General features: G+C 43.2%; 1 protein-coding gene across 1 annotated transcript in view; it reads right to left on the reverse strand.

Annotated features, from left to right (window-relative positions):
* The window catches only part of malb (mal, T cell differentiation protein b), a 41,827-nt gene extending 17,586 nt beyond the window's left edge, over nt 1-24,241 (reverse strand). Inside the window, exon 1 of the mRNA XM_052024944.1 lies at nt 24,052-24,241. Within this exon, the coding sequence (XP_051880904.1) occupies nt 24,052-24,141 (90 nt within the window). The 5' untranslated portion in view covers nt 24,142-24,241. The remainder of the gene's footprint in view (nt 1-24,051) is intronic.
* Nucleotides 24,242-25,112: the final 871 nt, after the last annotated feature.

The following is a 25,112-nucleotide window of genomic DNA, read 5'->3' on the forward strand; positions in this document are numbered from 1 at the left end:
AAGGGCTTGGAAAAAGAGGGTGTAAATGCGATTAGATCTGTTTGTACATGTTGTGGAGAAAGACCAACATGACGTGGCAGATAAATGTTCTGTGTACTGCTCTAACTTCCGTGAGCTTTTTTCTACAGTCTGTCCCAGTTAATGAATGGGTTCCAATTTTACATACGCCCATAAGTTGATTTTGTCCGTGAGTCAGAAAATACACAAAAATCGTTTGCTGTGGTAACCGTACCTCCACAGTATTGTAATGAACAGCATCAAAAGCACATATGGCTGACAAGAAAGAACAATTACTGAAGTGGAGAGAGGGAGGAAACTAGTTCTGCTGTTTGTAAGAGTGAAAGTATGCACATAAGTTGGACTTTTGAATTTAATATTATTATAGGAGCTTGTTCTTATGTAGGTGTGCCCATAAGTTGAATGTTCTTAACCTGGGGACAGCCTGTACTTATGTGTAGCAACCAACAATCAGGACTGATGTAAACCCAAAACGTTGATCATTCCTTTCCCCCCACAGATGCTGCTTGACCCATTGCGTTCCTCCAGCAGATTGTTTGTTGCTCCAGATCCCAGCATCTGCAGTCTCTTTTGTTTTTTATACTTCTATGAAATACATTTTGTTTGTATCTTTATTGTTTGCATATTTTTTATTCCTCAGAATACTGACATGGAGTCACTTGGTCAAATAGTTTCAATGTCAGTTCAGAGAGAAATTTTTGTCTTAAGTTTTTCTAAGAGAATCCGTCAAAGTTTCTTTGCCAATGGAGCAGACTCGATGGGCCGAATGGCCTGCTTCTGCTCCCTTATCTTGTGATCTTATCTTGTGAATATCTTTGCCCTCTTCCTTCCAGAAACCTCAACTGGCCCACACTGCTACTATCCAAGTAAATCAATTCTTCAAATAAACTCCAAGTTGCTAGAGCCAGCAGGTTTTACAAGCTTGAAGTAACCATACCCCAAGAGCCAAAAGTTCATTTTCTGCTCCCAGGCTCAGGGGTGGACAGACAAAATATCATCATTTTGCTGACAAATTGCTGAGGTCATTTCGACCACTGCTGTCAAACCTGAATCTCTCCACACCAAATAGTTCAGCTGCTTGCTTCCTTTGCCAACTGAACCTTTAGTGTACTAGATCTGATCAAATATAAGCATCTTGTCGGTGCTACTTATAATCAAATTGTCACTTACTGATATGAATGCAATTTGCTTGCACTCTAGATGCATTTTAGGGGCAATAAATGTGAGAGATTCAATTCCTATTGTTTGCCCAACACTGGTTATGTTTGCATTGGTGTAACGTATAACCCGGGGCTGGTTTGCCCAAACTTAAACTACCTGTGCTGAATATTGCTTAAATGCCAAAGCCTTAAACAAAGGGAAACATTTCCCATCGAAACAATAAAAACCTGACAACGAAAAGCTGTTTCAGGCATAAACATTGCAGGGATCTCGAGCTTCCGGAGTCCCGCACATTCTTCTTGCATTATTTCCCCGTGACCTACTCCCATCCTCCTGCCAATCCTGCTGAAGTTTCTGGAACACTCTGTCAGCAGTTAAGAGTTCAACTTCTAACGCTTCACTCTTTCTTCAGTGGGATAACAAAGTTTATGGTTATACAACTGCTCACTGTCTTACAAACAACCTCATTAGCAACATATTTTGATCTCAAAGCCAAACGTGCTTCCGTTCTCAATCTGCTGCCTTCATCTCTCGAATTTCTCCCTTATTCTCATTAGAACTTACTTTGGTAAAGATTGAAAAACAGCACAAAGTGGGTGCTGTGTAAATAAAGCACACATTTTTGTAAGTCTCATTTTTGAACCATAATTTTGACCTGGATGGTTAACTACTGCAGTCTGAACGTGATGAAACAGCCAGCTGCAGGCATAACACTCAAGCACTGAGTTAAAGCAACTTTTCTGCAATGACGTATGGAGCTTCCACAGGAGAGGGCTGAGACATAGAGAGACATAGAGAGGGCTGGTGAACACGCAGCAGGGTGTTTCAGGATGCTAGAGAATTGCAGAGAGTCATCCCAGGTTCCTGGATGTGGCGGTGGTGATTCTAGTGGAGAAAATCCAGAGCAGGAAGGATTCCCTATCCCAAGGGTAGGAAGGAGTCCACCTCGCTCATTGTCCCTCCTGTCTCTCTCTCTATTGCAGTGATAGGCGCTCCTGTATCAGTAGTCTTGTCCATTCCTCATTCAAACCGAGGTGACTTCTGGCAAAATATCCATCACCAAACATTCCCAGTGACAATAAGGTAAAGGAACACAGACTCACTTTCTTTATGTATCTTCGAGGGAATTCCTGAAAGCAATGTTGATCGGAAGTTGGTGAAGCATTGACAAACTGTCCTAGAAACTTTCCCAAAGGGTCCCCTGCAAAACTCCAGCAGCAGGTGAACAGGGAAAGTTGAGCGTGACTCTCATTAGCGCTGGAAATCCTCTGTAATGACCTTGAATGATCCTTGTCAGCGATTAGGGGATGTCATTAGTTGAAGCTCTACCTATCAAAAATGTGATCGAGCCACTTTAACTGAGTGCCAGAGGGCAATTTGATTGCCAGTCAGACCCTTGGTGGGGCTTTGGTCTCCTGTTCTCTAATTCTTTATCAACATAGCATCTTGCACTGTAGGCAAACTCGTCCCTGAGTCTACTGTCCATCTACTCTGTTCTTTTGCCTCTCTTGATCTACCTTTTCACCATTGTTTTCCCTCAAGACCTCTCCTTTTGTTCTTTCTTTAATACATTCCTGCCTCATTTTTTCACTCACCTAAACAAACACCCTGTACCCTTATAAGAATCCCACTTTAATTCAAAGTATACATACAAAAATACCGTCCTTAATTACAATGGAACAAAATAACATTACTCACAAATTCACCTAACATCAGGAGCTCTGGAAGTGATGTGCACACACTCCCTCCAGATGGTATGGGACTGCTTGAACCAGCTGGAGATGACATGGTGTTTTCTGTAGTGCCTATGAAGCTTCAAGGAAAGTGACTTGGCAGTCCAGGCACGGTCAGTTATTTGGTACTCTGAAGCTGTGGTGTAGTGCATTTCAGGATTATACCAGCGATAGGTTGAAGGTGTGTACCTCAGAGTTAATCAATACTCCATAAATCTTTCACCTTTGCATCGACACCACAGCTCAATGAGAAGACAAAGTGGGGTTGGGCAAGGGAGTGATTGTGCAAAATATTTTCCAGACAATTGTTTGCTTAACTCTTCTATAGAACAACTAATTTTGATAGTTCACTATTTCGTTGTAAAGGAAAAGGTGGGGAGTGGCAATAATGTTTACCTTTCTGAAACTTGTGGAGTACTTGCTTTGTTTCGAATGGCATGTTTTGAATTCCACATATATGTATATAAAGAGAACTCCACCAAACAAATGTGGATGAATGCCTGAGCTTGCCTTTCCATTACAACTTAAACACTGTGAGGTATATGGGCAACCGTTGGCTATGGTTGGTAGAGACCACTGCCTCACTGTGGCTCTCAAAACCCTACACAATGTGCTGTAAAGCCAATTAATTCATTCTTTCTGCGCACCACCTCCAATGTCTATGTTGCAGTGAGGTTCATTTGTGACGGGCACCACATTTGGTGGTTTGTCTCAGAAAGCTCAGAACATTCTTTTTGCATTTCACCACAACAAGGATGTTACTGGGACTGGAGTGCTTGGGTTATAGGTAGAGTCTGGATAGTCTAGGACTTTTTTCCCTGGGGCATAGGAGGCTGAGGGGTGATCATATGGAGGTTTATAAAATCACAAGCGGCATAGATAAGGTGAGAGGAGAAAAATTTAAAAGGAACCTGAGGGGCAACTTTTCCACACAGAGGAAAAGTTCCTGAAGCTCTCTGAACTGCAAACTGCAGCACGTCTGCACACCCCGGCAAGCAAATGCATGAGGTGCCTGACAAGGTGATGCATGAATACTCAGCCCAGGCCCCTCTGCACCCAGTGAAACCAAACATCCTTGAGACTCGAGTCATAGAGTCATAAGGTCATAAAGTAGTACAGCACACAAGTCGTTCATGCCAACCAAGTTGTCTAATTGAGCTAGTTACATTTGCCCGCATTTAGCCCATATCCCTCTAAACCTTTCCTATCCATGTAACTGTCCAAATGTCTTTTAAACGTAGTAATTGTTCCTGCCTCAACCACTTCCTCTGGCAGCTCATTCCATAGAGCCACCAACATCTGTGTGGAAAAGTTGCCCCTCAAGTCCCTTTTAAATCTTTCTCCTCTCACCTTAAATCTATGCCCTCTAGTTTTGCATTCCCCTACCCTGTGGAAGAGACATTAGCTATTCACCTTATCTATGCCGCTTGTGATTTTATAAACCTCTATAAGATCACCCCTCAGCCTCCTAAAGCCCCAGGGCCTATCCAGCCTCTACCTATAATCCGAGCCCTCCAGTCCCAGTAACATCCTCGTAAATCTTTTTTTGCACCCTCTCTAGTTTAATTACTTTCTTCCTATAGTAGGGTGACCAGAACTATACGCAGTACTCCAAATGTGGCCTTACTAATGTCTTGTACAGCTGTAACATGATGTCCCAACTCAATATTCTAACCGATGAAGGCAAGCATGCTAAATGGCTCCTCCACCACCCTGTTTATCTTTGTTGCCACTTTCAAGGGCCTATATACCTGCACCCCTCGGTTTCCCTGAGCTTAAAGAAAGTCATTGATCTTGATTTTTCAATACCTGATTAATTGGGATTAGAGTCATAGTGTCATAGAGCAATAAAGCACGTATACAGGCCTTTCAGCCCAACTAGTCCATGCCGACCACAGTGTCCACCCAGCTAGTCACAATTTCCTGTGTTTGGCCCATATCCCCCTAAGCCCCACCCCTGCATGCACCTATCCAAGTGCTTCTTAAATGATACTATTGTACCTGCCTCTACCCCACCGTCTGGCAGTTCGTTCCATATACCCACTGCCTTCTACGTTTAAAAAGTTACCTCTCAGGTCACTTTTAAATCTTTCCCCTCTCACCCTAAATCTATGCCTCCTACTTTTGGACTCCCCTACCCTGCGGAAAAGACTGTTACCATCCAACTTATCTATGCCTCTCATAATTTTAAACACTTCTCTAAGGTCACCCCTCATTCTCCTACGTTCTAAGGAATAAAGACGTAGCCTGGCCAACCTCTCCCTATAACTCAGGCCCTCTGGCCTTGGCAACATCCTCGTAAATCTTTTCTGCACTCTCTCCAGTTTAACCACGTCTTTCCTATAACAGGGTGACCAAAACTGTACACAATACTCCAAGTGCGGCCTCACCAATGACTTATACAACTGCAACATAATGTCCTGACTCCTATACTCAGTGCCCTGACTGATGAAGGCCAGCGTGCTAAATGCCTTTATCATTACCCTGTTTACCCATGACGTCGCTTTTAACGAACTATGCACTTTAGGTTATTAACATAACACAATTTTTAGATGAGTCATATAGAATAGGAAGATTGCCATCCAATTTCATCATCTATTGCAGCATTTAAGTACCAACAGAAAAGGCAATTTGTGACTATGAATCATTTTGATTTAATGGGTGACACAGTGACAAAAAGTTGGGTTCAATCCTGACCTCTGATACTGTCTGTGTGGAATTTGCACATTCTCCTTCTGACAATGTAGGCTTCAAGTTCAAGTTTCAACCTTATTGTTGTTGTCATAGGCACACATACACAGGGTATAAGTCCCATGAAAATTAAATTTTTGCAGCAGGAGCACAGTACATTGCAAGACGAGGACCAACGTAAGTTAACCTAAACTTAAATTAACATAAATTAAATATAACTTACACGTGTGCAAAATAAGCAACAGAATAAACATAACGACACTAGTGCAAGATTGAGAGAGAGAAAAAAATATAGTCTGAGGTAGCGTTCAGGATTTTCAGGTGGATTCAAGAACCTGATAGCAGTGGGGGAGAAGCTGTTGTTGAACCATGAGGTGTGGCTCTTCAGTTTCCTCAGGGTGCTCCGGTTTCCTTCAACATCCCAAAGATGTGTGGGTTGGTAGGTTTAGTGGCCGCTGTAAGTTGCTTCTAGTGTGTAGGTGAGTGGTAGAATCCGGGGTGGGGTGGGGTTGACAATGGGAATGTGGGGAGAATGAAATGGGATTAGCTAACTGGGTGCTTGGTGGTCAACACGAACTAGGTGGGCACAAAGGCCTGTTTGCATGCTATATACTGCTATGATTCAAATCTTAATCAAACAGCATTACGTAAGAGTGGATAGGACTTCTTATCAGTTGAAACGTATTTGTCAGTAGAAGTCAAAGTAGGAGAGCTCCACATAAAACCCAGCTCCGCCCATCCACTGAAACATTCCTTCAAGGCATTTCACACATGGGTGGGACAGGGGCAGAACAGTCCCCAATAATTCCACCACAACTCCCACAGAATCTGTGGAATTTTATCTGGTTGTGTTCCTGAAACCATCTGTGTACTTAACAGAGCAGTGATGATCAACAAGCCCGTGGGAGGAGATAGACTCCCTGCTCAGATTCTAAGACTCAAAAAGGTTCAGTCACAAGTCCACAACTTAAGTGACCACATTTGGGAAAAGCAGAATATGTCAGGTAACCTCAGAGACACTGGAATCATGATCATGGAAACAAACCTGACTGGTCAATAGGGAGGGGTCTTTCTATCCAGCTGTTGTAAGACTCTTGAACGGACCTCTTATACATTAATGATGAACTCTTGACTTCACAATCTACCTCATTGTAGCCCTTGCACCTTATTGTCAACCTGCACTGAACTTCCTCTGTAGCTGTATGGTAGCACTATATTCTGAATTCTATTATTGCTTTTCCCTTGTAGTACCTCAATGCAGTCCTGCTTTGAAATGATCTGTATGGATGGGTTGCAAAACTGAGTTTTTCACCATATCTCGGTACACGTGACAATAGTAAACCAATTCCACCAATTCCAATCCCTGATGCCTGCCAGAGGGTAAGTCATTGCCAGCGTCCTCCTCAACCACCTCATCCCAACAGCCGAAGAGTGGCTCCCTGAATCACAGCATGGATTCTGCCCATCTAGAGGCACAGTGGGCACTGCGACAACTCCAAGGGGGCAGCACCAACATCCAACCCGACCTTCTCAACCTCACTGAAGCCCTTGACTTCATCAGTCAAAAGCGCTTCCTCAAATTTGGCTGCCCACAGAAGTTCATCTCCATCTTATGTTTGCTTCATAATGCTGTGCAAGACATGATATTAACCAGTGAGTCTACAACAAAGTCAATCGCAGTGAAGACTGGTGTCAATCAATGCCCCAACACGGAAACATAGTGAATAAAAATAGGAGTAGGCCATTCAGCCCATCGAGCCTGTTCGGCCATTCAATATGATTGTGGCTGATCACCCAAGGTCAGTATCCTGTTCAAGAATTTTCACCAAATCCCTTGACCTCTCCAACATTTAACTCCATGAATATTTTTAAAGGTTTGGCTTCAACTACTTTCTGTGGTAGAGAATTCCACAGGTTCACCACCATCTGGGATAGAAATTGTTTCCCATTTCTGTCCTACATGGTTTACCCCTTATCCTTACTGTGACCCCTGCATTCCCCATCCATTAGGAATATCCTTAATGCATCCAATCTGTCCAGTCCTGTTGGAGTTTTTGTAACTTTCCCTCTCATTCTTCTAAACTCTAACACAGGCCATCCCCGGGTTATGAACTGGTTCCATTTTAACAGTTGTCCATAAGTTGATTTTGTCTGTAAGTCAGAAAATACAGAAAATCACTCGATACGATAACCGTACCTCCGTAGCATTGTAATGAATGGTGTTGATGATGGCCAATTAGCATGAACATTTACTTATTGTCTTCTCCTGTCTCATTATAATGGAAGAGAATCAGAACCAGCTCAATAGCTGGCTTCGATGGGCTTGACGTATCAATGCATGTTACATTGTTTAATAGAGTATCATTGCACAAGTATCAATGGAAGCAATTGCTTGTCAATTTTCAAAGCAAGATGGAGACACAAGAGACAGCAGATGCCTGAATCTGAAAACAAAGTGCTGGAGGAACTCAGCGGGTCAGGCAGCATATATGGAGGGAAACAGACAGTCGACATTTCAGGTCCAGGCCCTTCATCTGGAATGGAATAGAAGCAATTTCTTGTCAATTTCCAATTGCTTCCCATGGTGAAACTTCCAGCTTTTGTTTTTAAGAGACTTAGGGAGTCCAAAACCAGAGGACATAGGTTTAAGGTGAGAGGGGAAAGATTTAAAGAGGACCTAAGGGACAAGTTTTTCACACAGATGATGGTGGGTATATGGAAAATGTTGCCAGAGGAAGTGGTAGAGGTGAGTACAATTGCAATGTTTGAAAGACATTTGGACAGGGTCATTGATAGGAAAGGTTTAGAGGGATATGAGCTAAACACAGGCAAATGGGACTAGCTCAGGTAGCTTGGTCAACATGGACAAGCTGAGCTGAAGGGCCTATTTCCATCCTGTAGGACTCCATGACCTTCAATGTGCTAGCACGGCCTTTGAGACGAGAGTGTTTCAAGATCAAGACCTCAAAACTGGCACAAAACCCGTGGTCAACCAGTAGCAGTGATCTCTGCCCTCCTATAAGCTTCTGAGACTTGAAAGGTAGAAAAAAAGAGGCTAGGAATTCTACCTTTTTTTTCCTTTCCCTCCTTACCTTTGACCCATCCCCCAGCAGATCTGCCCTCCCCTCCTCCCCCGCACCTGCCTATCACCATCTCTTACCTGAATCTACCTATCACCACCTTGTGCCCACCCCGCCTCCCCTCTTCTGTCCACCTATCACTGCTCTGCTTTTCCTTCCTATATATTGGGCTTCCTCTTATCCTATCTTCAATCCTGAAGAAGGGTCCCGACCCGAAACGTTGACCGCCTGCTTTTTTCCACGGATGCTGCCTGGCCTGCTGAGTTCCTCCAGCCTCATGGTGTTTTACATCTAGCTTCCAGCACCTGTGGTCCTTTGTTTCGCTGGATACAAAACTGGTTTGATGGAAGGAGGCAGAGGGTGGTAATGTAGGGTTGCTATTCAGATTGGAGTCCTGTGACCAGTGGTGTGCCGCAGGGATCATTACCCCTTATCCTTACTGTGACCCCTGCATTCCCCATCCATTGGGAATATCCTTAATGCATCCGATCTGTCCAGTCCTGTTGGAGTTTTTGTAACTTTCCCTCTCATTCTTCTAAACTCTAAACTCTAAACCGTTGTAGGCCGTATCTCAAACAGCGATGAGTCAGAGTACAGGAAGGAGATAGAGGGCTTAGTGGAATGGTGTCATGACAACAACCTTTCCCTCAATGTCAACCAAAGAGCTGGTCATTGACTTCAGGAAAGGGGGCGGTGTACATGCACCTGTTACATCAGGTTGAGAGGGTTGAGATCTTCAAGTTCCTGGGTGTGAACATCACCAACAGCCTGTCCTGGTCAAATCACATAGATGCCACGGCCAAGAAAGCTCACCAGTGCCTCTACTTCCTCAGGAGGCTAAAGAAATTTGGTTTGTCCCCTTTGACTCTCACCAACTTCTATCGATGCACCATAGAAAGCACCCTATCTGGATGTATCACGGCTTGGTACAGCAACTGCTCTGCCCAGGACCGCAAGAAGCTGCAGAGAGTTGTGGACACAGCCCAGCGCATCACGGACACCGGCCTCCCCTCCTTGGACTCTGTCTTTACCTCTCGTTGTTTTGGTGTAGCAGCCAGCATAATCAAAGACCCCACCCACCCGGGATATTCTCTCTTCTCTCCTCTTCCATCGGGTAGAAGATACAGGAGCCTGAGGGCACGTACCACCAGACTTAAGGACAGCTTCTACCCCACTGTGATAAGACTATTGAATGGTTCCCTTATACAATGAGATGGACTATGATTTCATGATCTACCTTGTTGTGACCTTCCACCTTATTGCACTGCACTTTCTCTGTAGCTGTGACACTTTACTCTGTACTGTTACTGTTTTTACCTGTACTACATCAATGCACTCTGTACTAACTCAATGTAACTGCACTGTGTAATGAATTGATCTGTATGATCAGTATGCAAGACAAGCTTTTCACTGTACCTCGGTACAAGTGACAATAATAAACCAATACCAATACCGGGTCCACTGTTGATTGTCATCTATATTAATGATTGGATGACAATGTTGTAACATGAATAGCAAGTTTGTGCATGACACCAAAATTGATGGCATAGTAGACAGTGAAGAAGGTTATCTAAGATTACAAAAGGATCTAGATGAACTGCAGAATTGGGCCAAGGAATGGCAGATTGAATTTAACTTGAGCAAGTGCGAGGTGTTGCATTTTAGCCAGTTCAACCAGAGCAGGACTTACAGTGTAAATGGTAGGGCCCTGGAGAATGTTGGAGAACAAAGAGACCTCGGGGTAAGGGTACATAGTTCCTAGAAGAGGCAACATATGTAGACAGGGTGGTGATGGCAGATTTGGCATGCTTGCATTCATCAGTCAGGGCATTGAGTACAGTGGTTAGGATGTCATGTTACCACTGTACAAGTCGTTGGTGAGACCACACTTGGAGTATTGGGTGCAGTTCTGGTTGCTAACTGTAGGAAGGATGGAAAGGGGGCAGAAGAGATTCACAAGGATATTACTGGGACTGAAGGACTTGAGTTATGATAGACTGAGACTTTTTTCCCTTGACATAGGAAATTGGGGGGTATTGGTATTGGTATAGGTTTATTATTGTCACTTGTACCGAGGTACAGTGTACCGAGGTACTTGTCTTGCATACTGTTTGTACAGTTCAGTTCATTACACTGTGCAGATACATTGAGTTAGTACAGAGTGCATTGAGGTAGTACAGGGTAAAAACACTAACAGAATACAAAGTAAAGTGTCACAGCTACAGGGGAGTATATTGCAGGCAGACAATAAGGTGCAAGGTCACAACAAGGTAGATCGTGAGGTCAAGAGTCCACTTCATCGTATAAGGGAACCGTTCAATGGTCATCACCGTGGGATAGAAGCTGTCCTTGAGCCTGGTGGTATGTGCCCTCAGGCTCCTGTATCTTTCACCCGATGGGAGAGGGGAGAAGAGAGAATGACCCGGGTGGGTGTGGTCTTTGATTATGCTGGCTGCTTAGAGGTTTATAAAATCATAAGGAGAGTAGATAAGGTGGATGGTCACAGCCTTTTTCCCAGGGTAGGGAGCCTAAAACTAGAGGGCATAGGTTTAAAGTGAGAAGATAAAAATTTAAAAGGGACCTGAGGGGCAACTTCTTCACACAGCCAAAAAGGGAGTAGCTCAGATAGACACTGTGGTCGACATGGATGAGTTGAGCTGAAGGGCCTGTTTCCATGCTATATATAATGCCATGACTCTGTCACGTTGACAGAGCTCGATGAAGATCAGTAGGCAATGTCTCCTATAGGGCGTAAAGACTGAAATGCGCAAAAAATCTAGGTTAGTTGTAATATGCAGAGAGAGTTCAGAATTTTCAATGACCTATCTCTTGGTTGAAACATTAAACTGAGGCCACAGAATAAACATAACATCTCACCTGACATTACTCAAAGAGCAAGTGAGTTCTTTCCACTATCTTGATCAATACATCAGCCAAACAAGATTCTTGAAACAGATAATCTGGACATTGTCCACATTACTGACTGCGGGAACCTGTACGCAAATTTGTGGCAATAATTCCTTCATTTAAACAGTGATTATACTTAAAAAGGGATTTAATTGTAAATTTTAGTGACTTCAGGAGCTCAGTAAGCTTATAAATATGAATTCTTTCTTATCAGACGTCCATAGAAAGTCATGGAAATTTATACCAGAGAAGGAGGCCATTTGGCCCATCATATCCATGCCAGGCCAAAAAAAGACTAGCTGCATCCAGCTCAGTAGATTGCAGCTCTTCAAGTGCTTATCAAGGTACTGGTTAAATGTGGCGAAAGTCGCTGCCTCCACCAATCTTTCAGTCAGTGAGCTCCAGAATATACTCTAGAATCCTCAGGGAAAAAATAAATTCCCAGTTCCCCTCGAATCCTTCGAGTTATCAATAATCCTCGAATTATCTTAAATCTGCATCACCTACTTCTGACCTCTCAACAAAGGGAGTTCATTCCTTCCTATTCACCTTGCCCAGGCCTCTCATAATTTTATGTACCTTGATTAAATCTCCCTGTGTCTGTTCTCCTCCAAAAAAAAGTCCTCTCTGTCTTTCCTCGCAACTATTAATCTCCACCCCAACAATATCCTCTTGAACTTCTTCCACACCTTTTCTAGCACTATCACACTCATTTATCTAGTGTGATGACCAGAACTGCTCACCAGCCTACTTTGTTATGGCCTTGCACCTTATTGTCTGACTGCACTGCACTTTCTCTGTAGCTGTGACACTTTATTCTGCACTCTATTATTGTTTTTACCCTGCACTACCTCAATGTACTGTGCAATGAATTGATCTGTATGAACAGTATGCAAGACAAGTTTTTCACTGTACCTCGTTACAAGTGACAATAGTAAACCAATTCCAATTCCAATCTCTATTTGTGGCCAAAATAATCTTCTGCTCAGTGTAGCATGGAGTCTTGCTCTTATGCTCGATGCCAAAGCCAACAAAGGAAAGAATTGCATACTCTTCCTCAATTACTTTTTCTACCAATCATGCTGCCTTAAGGGATCTGCAGACACATATACCAAGTTCCCTATGTTCTTCGACCTCACTTGGCATTCTACCATTTATTGTACAATCTCTTGCCTTGCTGGGCCTCCTAATTGCATTACCTCACAATTCTCTCAATTGAATTCCATTTGCCACTTTCTTTTTCTCAACTCACCAATCCAACAATATCTTGCTGCTGTCTATAAATTTCTTCCAACACACTGCCAGTTTTGGTATCACCCGCAGGCACCTTTATGATGATCCTTGCATCTAAATCCAAGTCATTGACTTTTACCATAGGAAGCAAAAGGACGAGCACTGTAGAAACCCCATCTCAATCGCCAAGTGACTTGATGGTAGTTACTCTCTGCCACAGAGTTAATTTTGGATTCAACCTGCCACTTTCTCAAGAAGTAGTCAGAATTTATTATCATTTATGTATAAATGTTGTAATTGTACTTGCAATCAAAAGTGATGTAAAACAATATTAAGGGAAAGAACAATCAACAGTTTTGGGAAAGAGGTAAAGACCTTCTGGTTGATACTTGTCCAAATGTTTTTGAAGTGGATTTTCAATATTTTTGTATTTCATTAATGATTTATATGTAAGAAAATATATCGGGCAAACAGACCAATATATTGGTAACAAATTTTATTTGTTTCATTAACAAGAAGTAGAGACCAAAAATAACAGTGGGTTATTCTCTTAAGCAAGAATATTAGATGCAGGTCAACTAACCTGACAGCCAGTAGCAAGTGCACAAGACTGTCAAAATATAGGTAGACAAAATAACAAATCTGCTGTAAATCAATTAAACCATATGAATAGCAATCAGGTTATACAAAAGCAAAATTAGCAAAATAAGATTATTGTAAATGCAACCATTAGGGTTTATAATGTGCGGGCAGATTTGTCTCTTCGACCGCTGGGGTGTAAAGAATCTGCTGGCTGAACCACTTACAGGAGATTCAGATTGGATGCCATTTCAGTTAATAAGCAGATCAGACAAGCTCCATTCCAGAATTTGTGAATTACCTGCCCAGTTTTCCTCACTAAGGACATCATTCCAAAAGGTCACTTTTCAGCCAATCTTTCTGAGCTTCAAAAATTATCGCTTATGGGATTACTCAAGAAAAGCTCATCCACACAAATTTCAGCTTAAACATTGTAGTTTTTTTAATATCAACTTTACACTGCTTCATTTGGAAGCATGGTCTGAACAAGACATAAACTATCCATAGGATACGTAACATAGGAATGAGAGGAATAAGTGGCAGAGTGGTTGGCACTGCTGCCTCACAGCTCCGGAGATCCAGGTTTGATCCTGACCTTGAGTGCTGTCTGCATGGGGTTTTGTGTGTCCTCTATGTGAATGCATGGGTTTTTTCCCCACACGCCAAGGACGCACTGGTTGGTTGATCAGCAGCTGTAAATTGCCCCCAGAGAGGCTGGATAGCAGGAGAATCAGGATGTTGGGAGGAGCTGATGGGGATGCAAGAAGATAAATGGGATTCGTGTAACTGGGTGCTTGAGGCTTAGGGTGAAGGCAGTGGGCCAAAGTCCCTGTGCTGTACGGCCGAGAGGCATTCCTGCCTTCTACCATTCAATTACATCATGGATAATGTAAATTGGTTTCAGATTTCTGACATCTGCAGTTTTTATTTCATGGATAATCCATATCAGTTTCTCACTTACTTTTAACTGTTTTGGTCCCCTAATGCTTAATCTAGCCATTTCAGTTTTTTAATTTGAAATTGACCCACCTTCCTGGAGGAAAACAATCCAGGTCCATGGAGACCACAGCATTCACAACATTCAACTGCCAGATATTCCTCATACCCGATTAGCTCCATTGTGTAACACATGAGTCATAGTATATAAATGATAGCATATACATACTCTAATTACAATTGCAAACAAGAGTAATATAAAACACTAATAAGAAAAGATTGATCAACAGTTTTGGGAAGAAAGTAAAGGTCTTCTGGTGAGAAGTTGGCACTTTCTCCTTGACTTGATGTTCATGAAGAAGATTTCCATCTCACCATTGACAGTATGTTTGTGATATATAGAAATGACCTGGATGAAAATGTACATGGGTGGGTTAGTAGGTTTGCAGATGATCCAAAGATTGGTGGTGTTGTGGATAGTGTAGAAGACTGGCAAAGGATACAGCGGGATACAGATCTGTTGCAGGTATGGGCGGAGAAATGGCAGATGGAGTTTAACCGGCCATCTGTGAAGTGTAAAGAGGCAGTACACTGTTAATGGCAAGATCCTTAACAGTGTTGATGTACAGAGAGATCTTGGGGTCCAAGTTAATAACTCCCTGAAGGTGGCTACACAGATGATAGGGTGGTAAAGAAGGCATGTGGCATACTTGCTTTTGTTAGTCGAGGCATTGAGTTCAAGAGTCGGGAAGTTACATTGCAGCTTTATAAAACTCTAGTTAGGCCTCATCTGGAGTATTGCATTCAGTTCTGGTCACCCCATTATAGGAAGGATGTGGAGACTTTGGAGAGGGTGCATAAGAGGTTTGCCAGGATGCTGCCTGAATTAGAGGGCATGTGCCATAAGGAGAGGTTGGACAAACTTGGGTTGTTTTCTCTGGAGCAGCAGAGGCTGAGGGGAGACCTGATAGAAGTTTATAAGATTATGAGAGGCATAGATAGACAGTCAGTATCTTCTTCCCAGGGTTGAAATATCTAATACCAGAGGGCATGCATTTAAGTTGAGAGGGGGTAAGTTCAAAGAAGATATGTAGGGCAAGTTTTTTTACACAGAGAGTGGTGGGTGCCTGGAATGTGCTGCCTGGGGTGGTGGTGGAGGCAGATATGATAGGGGCATTCAAGAAGCTTTTAGATAGGCACATGAATGTGCAGGGAAATGGAGGGATATGGACATTTTGTAGGCAGGAGGCATTCATTCAGTTGGGCATCTAATTACTAGTTTAATTAGTTCGGCACAACATTGTGGACTGAAGGGCCTGTTCCTGTGCTATACTGTTCTATGTTCTATATAGAATTCATTCATGGGGTATGATAGTATCGCGATTATATTATTGGACTCCCTGTACTGAGGACTGAAGCACGATCTGGAGCCGTGTTTAAATCTATCACAGCCACAAGTTCCAAATACAGTGAATTTAGAATTTTAGAGAGACCCAGCACAGAAACAGGCCCTTCAGCCCAGCAAGTCCATGCTGACCAACAACCACTCATTTACACTAACCTTATATTAGTCACTTCTTTTTTATTCTCCCCACATTCCCATCAACACCCCCTAAGTTCTACCACTCACCCACACACCAGGTGCAATTCACAGAGGCCAGTTAACCTACCAACCTGCACGTCTTTGGGAGGTGGGAGGAAACTGGAGCACCTGGAGGAAACCCAGGCGGTGACAGGGAAAATGTACAAACTCCACACAGACTGCACCCAAGGTCAGGATTGAACCCGGGTCTCTTGCACTGTGAGGCTGCTGCTCTATTATCTGCGCCATTGTGTCACCCAAATTTAGTTAAATAAAGCTGGAAGTAAAAAGCTTTGGAAAATTTAAGCACCTCAGAAATTCACCTGGTTCCACAATACCTTTAAGGGAAGGGAACCTGTTGTCTTTACCCAGTCCAGCCTGTGTGTGAACCCAGAGCCACACCAAACTGGTGGTTCTTAACTGTCCCCCTGAAAAGACCCAGTGAGCCATTCAGTTCAGGTGCTGTTAGGAATGGGTGACACCTGTTGGCCTTGCTGGGACACAAACATCTCATAATTGAATAAAAGATTTTTTTTTAATTCTAGTGTTCACAGTTGAGGGAGAAGTTATATCAACATTCAACAGTCAACTGGATAGGTGACTCTGAATCCAAGTGGGAAAGGTGTGTAAATGTCATAAGAACTATTCCTTTATCAGAAGCATAAACACCAACATGGATACTTGGCTAAATGCCCTATCTCCTGACGCAACTTCTACCTATTTTTATCTACATCTGCCAAGTAAAGCTTCTTGATTTCATATTCATTCCTTATTCATAAGTTGTTATAAGGCCAACTCTGTAAATGGTTTCCCCCAGGAACTTTGGTTTTCTTCCACATCGTACTGACGTTATGTTAATTGGCCACTCTAGATGACTCCTTGGGGTAAGAGGGTGGTAGGAGAATCAGCAGAGGGTTGATGGGCATGTGAGAGAGAGCAGGTTACAGCTACATAACTGAGAAATTGGGACTGTTGGAAATGACCTGAGAGACTCCGTAGAAACGATAAGCCAAGTGGCCTTCTTCTATCTGTAAGAAATGATGAGAACTGCAGTGGAAGATCAGCCTAGATTACTGTGTTCATCTCATTGGAGTGAGACTTGGCACACATTAGGTTGCCTCAGAGGTGAAAGTGTCACTAACCCTGCCACTGCGGATAACTTCATTTTAGTTGGAACAGGAAAAGGTCCTTTCTCTATCCTTCTTCTCACCTCTTCTTCTTCAGCAGTCTTTTAGGATTGGGGACGATTATCTTCCACTCCACGTTTGTGGATTCCGAGGTGGCCAATGAGGTCGATGTAGATGCTCCTACCAATTGGGCGGGATGCATCTGATGGGGCAGCATATTTTGTAAGGTGATGTGTTCCCTGTCTGACGCTTATCCACGATTTCTGGGTGTTCTCAATGCACAAAGTAGACTCCTTCAATACCATGCAGAAAGCTCTGATTAGATTCAAAATTGGTTTAGTCATAGAAGACAGGGGGGAGTTGTAGAGGGGTGTTATTCTGACTGGAGGTCCGTGACCAGTGATGTTCTGTGAGGATCAGTGCTGGGACCTCTGTTGTTTGTGATATACGTACATAAATGATTCAGACGAGATAGAAAGCCTAGTGGCACCGTGTCAAAACAATAACCTTTTCTCAATATCAGCAAAACAAAAGAGCTGGTCATTGACTTCAGGAAACGGGGTACATTCCCCTGGTTATGTATCAATGGAGCTGACGTGGAAATAGTTGAGATGCTTCAAGTTCCTAGGTGTAAATATCAGATTGTCCAGGTCCAATCACGTAGATGCTATGGCCAGGGAAGCACACCAGTGTCTCTACTTCCTCAGGAGGCAAAGAAAATTCAGCACGTCCTCACTGACCCTCACAAATTTTTATAGACGCACCATAGAAAGCATCCTATCCAGATGCATCACAGCTTGGCATGGCAACTGCTCTGCCTGAGACTGTAAAAAATTGCAGAGAGTTGTGAATACAGCCCAGCACATCATGAAAACCAGCCTCCCCTCCATGGACTCTGTCTACAATTCCGGCTGTCTCAGGAAAGCAGCCAGCGTAATCAAAGACCCTTCCCACGCCGGTCATTCTCTCTTCTCCCCCCTTCCATCAGGCAGAAGATACAAAAGCTTGAAAACATGCACCACGAGTTTCAAGGACAGCTTCTATCCCACTGTTGTAAGACACTTGAATGGACCTCTTGTACGATAAAGATGAATTCTTGATCTCTCAATCTACTTTGTTGTGGTCCTTGCCCCTTCTTGTCTAACTGTGATGCACTTGCTCTGTAACTGTAACTGTAACACTACATTCTGCATTCTGTTATTGCTTTTCCCTTTGTACTACCTCAATGTACTTACGTTTTGAATGATCTGTATGGATGACATGCAAAACAAAGTTTTTCACATTCTCTCAGTACATGTGTCAATAATAAACCAATTACCAAAATGTGGGTGGAGTGATTAGTAAGTTTGCAGACGACACAAAAGTTGGCAGAGTTGTGGATAGTGAAGAAGCTTGTCAAAGGATTGATTCAGCAGGATATAGACCAGTTGGGAAAGTGGGCAGAGAAACGGCAGATGGAGTTTAATTTGGACAAATGTGAGATGATGTACTTTGGGAGGTCATGTGTAAGAGGATTGTATACAGTAAATGTCAGGACCCTTAGAGGGATTGATACACAGAGTGATCTTGGGGAGCAAGTCCATAGCTCCCTGAAAGTGGCAACACAAGTAGATAGGGTGGTAAAGAAGGCATAAGGCATCTTCATGGGTTGTGGTGTTGAGTATAAGAGTCAGGAAGTCATGTTGCAGCTGTATGGAACTTTGGTCAGGCTACATTTGGAGTACTGTGTGCAGTTCTGGTCACCGCATTACAGGAAGGATGTGGAGGCTTTGGAGAGGACAGAAGAGGTTCACCAGGGTTTTGCCGGGATTAGAGAGTATTAGCTATAAGCAGCGGTTGGTCAAACTTGGGTTGTTTTCTCTGGAACATCGAAGACTGAGGGGCGACCTGATCAAAGTATAGAAAATCATGAGAGGCAATAGACAGGGTAGGGGATAGTCAGAGCCTTTTTCCCAGGATGGAAGTGTCAAGACTAGAGGACATAGCTTTAAGATGAAAGGGTGAAATTTTAAAGGAGATTTATGAGGTAGATTTCTTTTCACACACAGAGAGTGGTAGGTGCCTGGAATGCATTGCCAGGGGAGATGGTGGAAACAGATATGATAGAAATGTTTAAGAGGCACTTGGATAGGCACATGAACAGGCAGGGGATGGAGGGATATGGACCATGTGGAGGCAGACGTGGAGTTTAGATTGGCATCATAGATTACATTGGAATTGGAATTGGAATTGGTTTATTATTGTCACTTGTACCAAGGGACAGTGAAAACTTGTCTTGCATACCGTTCATACAAATCCATTCATTACACAGCGCATTGAGGTAGTACAAGCTAAAACAATACAGAATGCAGAATAAAGCGTAACAGCTACAGAGAAAGTGCAGTGCAGGTAGACAATAAGGTGCAAGGTCATAACGAGGTAGACTGTGAGATCAAGAGTCCATTTTATCGTACTAGGGGACCGTTCAATAGTCTTATAACAGCAGGAAGGAAGCTGTCCTTGAGCCTGGTAGTACGTGCTTTCGGGCTTTTGTATCTTCTGCCTGATGGGAGGGGGGAGAAGAGAGAATGTCCAGGGTGAGTGAGGTTTTTGATTATGCCGGCTGCTTTACCGAGGCAGCAAGAAGTGTAGACAGAGTCCATGGAGGGGAGGCTGGTTTCCATGATGCGCTAAGCTGTGTCCATAACACTCTGCAATTTCTTGCAGTCCCAGGCAAAGCAGTTGCCAAACCAAGCCGTGATACATCCAGATAGGAAGCTTTCTCTGATCGATAAAAACTGGAGGGTGTCAAAGGGGACATGTCAAATTTCTTTAACCTCCTGAGGAAGCTAAAGAGATTTGTGGGCTGAATGGCCTGTTCCTGCACTCTATTGTTTGAAGTTCTATGTAAAACTGTCCACAATTTCCAGGATCTTGCCAAGAACCTAATGGGGGGCTATGTGGGAGGGAAGGATTAGATAGATCTTTGGGCAGGATAAGATGTCTGCACAACAACATGGGCCGAAGGGCCTGTACTGTGCTGTAGTGTTCTATGTTCTCTATTTCAGAGGGCAGGTGTTATGCAGTGGGGACAGATTGGTTAAAGGACCTTGGTCTTGAGGATGTCAAGCGTAAGGCCCATCCTCTCATCTACTTCAATGAACGTCAACAATAGCTTGGAGACTGGAGAACGTCTGTGGGCATCTAAGTGTGTGAAGTATGTTCCCCAGTTCCTCCCTAATGACTTCAGAAAAGGCATTAGTGAGGTCAGAGAGAGAATCTCAAACAAGGGGACGGCGGCAAAGTTAGGAGGCAAGCATTTAAAACTGAGGCAAGAAGGAACTTCCTCTCGCAGAGGGCAGAGAATCTCTGGAATTCTCTGCCCTAGATGGTTGTGTAGGGCTGATCACTGGGGGTATTTAAAGAGGAAGTAGACAATTTTTTTGAAAGATTGGGGAATTGAAGACTATGGGAACTGGCACAGAAGGAGTGGATGACACCTGGGGCAGATCAGCCATGATCATATTGAATGGCGGGGCTGGTTTGAGGGGCCGAGTGGCCGACTCTTATCACTGTGCCTCTGGATAGATGGAATCATGGAATCTGCAATTCATAGAACATAGAACAGTACAGCACAGGAACAGGCCCTTCGGCCCATGACATGATGCCGAACTAATTAAGCTAACAACACCTAATCCCTCTACCTGCACAATGTCCATATCCCTCCATTCTCTGCACATTCATACACCTATTTAAGAGCCTCTTAACTGTCTCTGTCATATCTGCCTCCACCAACACCCCTGGCAGTGCATTCCAGGCATGCACCACTCTTTGTGTAAAAAAACATGACTTGCACATCTCCTTTGAACTTACCCCCTCTCACCTTAAATGCATGCCCACTAGTATCAGGCATCTCAGTCCTGGGGAAAAGATACCAGCTGTCTACTATGCCTCTCATAAATTTATAAACTTCTATCAGGTCTCTCCTCAGCCTCCGCCGCTCCAGAGAAGACAACCCAAGTCTGTCCAAACTCTCCTTATAGCACATACCTTCCAACCCAGGCAGGAGCCCGGTAAACCTCTTCTGCACCCTCTCCAAAGCCTCCACATCCTTCCTATAATGGAGCGATCAGAATTGAATACAATACACCAGATGCGGCCTAACTAGAGTTTTTTAAAGCTGCAATATAACTTCCTGACTCTTGAACTCAGTGCCTCGACTAATAACGGGAAGCAGGAGCTCAATTCAGGAGCAGCTCTTTGGGAAGAGATGGTTGAGGAGAACGCTGGTGATGTCTTTCCCAGTGACAGACAACGGGGAGACCCCTCTCTGTAGTTACTGCCATTGGACTTGTTCCCATCTTGAAGATGGAAATGATTACAGCATCTCTTGAGGCCCTCTGGTATATCCTCCCCTTCCCACATGTGGACAGTGAGAGCATGGATTATCGATGCATGTGTTGCAGCAGTATCTTCGCCTCCACCCCTTTCCTCCAACATTATCCCCTCCTCCATTCTTGATTCCATCAATTCCATTTGGTCCACAAATGCCCTGAAGTATCTTGCGCAAGAAACCTGTTCTTCCAGTCTGTCTCGAAACAATCAGAATTAATAGGTAGTTTAACCCTCTGAGGGCTGTGCTCAGCTAGATACATCACTATATGCACATACTCATATTTCCAGTGGAGGGGACCAGAAGCAGTTAGTTTGCTTCCCTTCTTAAACCCAAGCAGCAGAACTTAACCACAACACTTACCCATGCCCATTTGGTAAAATAGTTAAGGTCAACTAGCCTAGCCCACACCGTTTAGCTACTGAACCTGAGGCCTTTTAGACTAACTAATTCTGCTGTATCTTTTATTAACTGAACCATTGACTGAGAACATAAGAAATAGATGCAGGATTAAGCCATTCAGCCCCTTGTGTCAATGCTATCATTCAATAAGATCATGGCTGATCTTTTACCCTCAGAGCCATTTTCCTGCAGTAACCCCATATCCGTGAATCCCCTAATATCCATAAAATCAAGGGGGTCTCAGTAGATATTTTTTGAGTGCTGTTTACTGCCAACACGTTGGCAATTGATAATTGGTTTAGTATTGTCACATGTACTGAGAAACAGTGAAAAACTTTGTTTGCATGCCATCCATTCAGATCATTCCAAAACATGAGTTCATCTAGGTAGTACAAAGGGAAAGGCAATAGCCGAATGTAGAATATAGCGTTACAGTTACCATTACAGAGAAAGTGCTCTGCAGGTCGACAAATAAGGTACAAGGGCCATGATGAGGTAGCTTGAGAGATCAAGAGCTCATCTATCGTACAAGATGTCCGTTCAGGAGTCTTGTAACAGTGGGATAGAAGCTGTCCTTGAAGCCCAGTGGTGCGTGTTCTCAAGCTTTTGTATCTTCTGCTCAATGGGGAGGGGGGAGAAGAGAGTATGACCAGGGTGGGAGGGGTCTTTGATTATGGTGGCTACTTTTCCAAGGCAGAGGGAACACCCTCATTTGTATACCGGTACGGACTGCAGGTGTGGTTGACAGGACGATCGTGTAACATGAGCAATATCAATTCGACTGCCCATATTTTCCAATTTACATACGATCCTGTGATTCAGTAATTACATCTGATACAGTGATGTCTGTCATTATACTGGCCAAATACAAATTTACCTCGAGGCAAATGGGCAGTGTAAAAAGTAAGCCTCCTGTCAACAGAAAACAGTCCCGTTGAAGCAAGAAAAACGGATTAAAAAAACAGCTTTGCACCAACATTGACTTTACAGCTGCTGTGCATATTCTGCCTGCATATTTTCTGAGTTTAAGTGTTCTGGTGCTTTAATTCACCAGTCCTACAGGCAAGAAGGTGACCTACAATTCAGACTCTGACCAATCCCAAGACTTCAATACACTATAAACATATGTAAGTGGTAAGAATTGAAGGATGAAATAACCTTCAGTCTGTCTCGCATCTTTTTTGTTTTCTACTGCATATTTTTTGACAAAGAAGGCACAATTACCTCAATTTTTTTTCTCAACTATTTGCTTACCTAAGTCAATTAACCAGTGGTTGGATACAATTTTCAAAACTGAGACACATCCCTTGCTGCAAAAACCAACACCAGATAAAAGCAGCTTCTCTCTATTTTGCAGGCATGGGCTCAATACACACAGACTGGTTGACAGAGCACAGGCATTACCTGTAAACATTTATCTTCAATTATTTTACTTTTATTTAACCAATACAGAATAAGTTGCTTTTCATCTTTTACCCAAAACAATTGCAACTATTTATTTCAATCTCCACCTGTTCGTTCTTCTCTTCCCAGTTTCCTTTGTTCCATCCTCTCTCTCAATACATTTTCGCTCAATTTTCACCGCTCTTTCCATTTCTCTCCTTTATCAATACTTGTTCCTCTTTTATCCTCCTTCCCTTTTGTTCTCCTCTCTTCCTCTGGCCCTGCTTCTCTCACTTCTCTCCTTCCTTCACTCTCCTCTCCATCAATGCCCCTCTCCCTTTGATCCAATTGTCCCTGTTCTGAATATTTTTCATTCACACCTGTCTCTTTTATTTCTTTTTGTCTATTCTCTTCTCGTCAGTCCTTCTTTCTGTCTCTTTTATCCTTCCTGATTCCTCACCTTTAACTGTATTCTTTGCTGCATTTAGACAAGTTACCAATTATATTTTCTCTCCATGTATTACAGCGCCAGCAACCCAGGTTCAATTCCAGCCGTTGTCTGTAAGGAGTTCATACGTTTTCCCTGTGACTGCGTGGGTTTCCTCCCACATTCCAAAGACATACGGGTTTGGAAGCTGTGGGCATGCTATGCTGGTGCCAGAAAGCGTGGCGACACTTGCGGGCTGCCCCCAGAAGGCTCTATGCAAAAGATATGTTTCGATGTACATGTGACTAATAAAGATATCTTAACCATAGGGTGTCAAGGGCCCTGGCAGAATCGTACTGCAATTCACAGGATCAATGCAAAACAACACTTTTACTAGAAGTACAATAAAATAATACTCACAAATTCAACTAGCATCAGGAGCTCTGGAAATGATGCACAAACTTTTGCCCCGGATGGTATGGGGCTAATTTGATCAGCTGGAGCTGACATGGTGCACCAAGGAAGCTTCAAGAAAGGTGGCTTGGCAAGTGCGAGCAGTCACAGTTATTCAACGCTCTGAAGTTGTGGTTTAATGAGTTTCAGGATTATACTCGTGGCTGGCTAAGGTGTGTCTCTCCGACTTAACCATTTGTCCCCTAACTCCTCCTCATTGCAACAGCACTACCTTCCCCAGTGAGAATGTAGAGGAGAAGGCGGGGAAAGGGAATTAGTACAAAATGCTTCTGATTCCAGTGTTTGTTTGCCTAATTTATATTTATGGTCCAGTGAAAGATTTCTTCACTTGGTTATTTCACAGTGGAAGTTAACAGGTGTTGAAATGAATCATTTCTCAAACTGCAGAAACTTGTGAACAGATTTACAAGATATCTTTTAAGTAAGACAAAACAACTTGAAAGTGTTTAAAAATAACTCATAGAGTCGTGAAGTAATACACCATGGAAACAGGCCCTTCAGCCCAATTCATCCATGCTGACCACCAAGCTGGTCCCATTTGGCCCATATCCCTCTAAACCCCTCCTATCCATGTACTTATCCTAACGTCTTTGGGATGTTGTTATACTACCTGCCTCAACTACTTTCTCTGGCAGCTTATTCCAAACACACACAACCCTCTGCATGAAGAAATTGCCGCTCGGGTCCCTTTTAAATCTTTCCCCTCTCACCTTAAACCTATGCCCTCTAGTTCTTGATTCCCCTTTCCTGGGGAAAAAGATTACGTGCATTCACCCTATCTGTACTGCTCATGATTTTATACACTTCTCTAAGGTCATCCCTCAGTCTCTTACGTTCCAAGGAATTAAGTCCTAGCCTGCCCAACCTCTCCCTATAATTCCACTGGGCCAGTAAAAGACCCTGTGACAAATTCTTTTATTTTTGTGTGATTAAGATGAAATGTGTTAATCAACTGTTGCTACAGTTCCCAATCATCACTCCCTCACTGTGACTCTCAATCAATTTTT

This window comes from Pristis pectinata, chromosome 10, assembly GCF_009764475.1.
Source record: "Pristis pectinata isolate sPriPec2 chromosome 10, sPriPec2.1.pri, whole genome shotgun sequence".
Lineage (NCBI taxonomy): Eukaryota > Metazoa > Chordata > Chondrichthyes > Rhinopristiformes > Pristidae > Pristis > Pristis pectinata.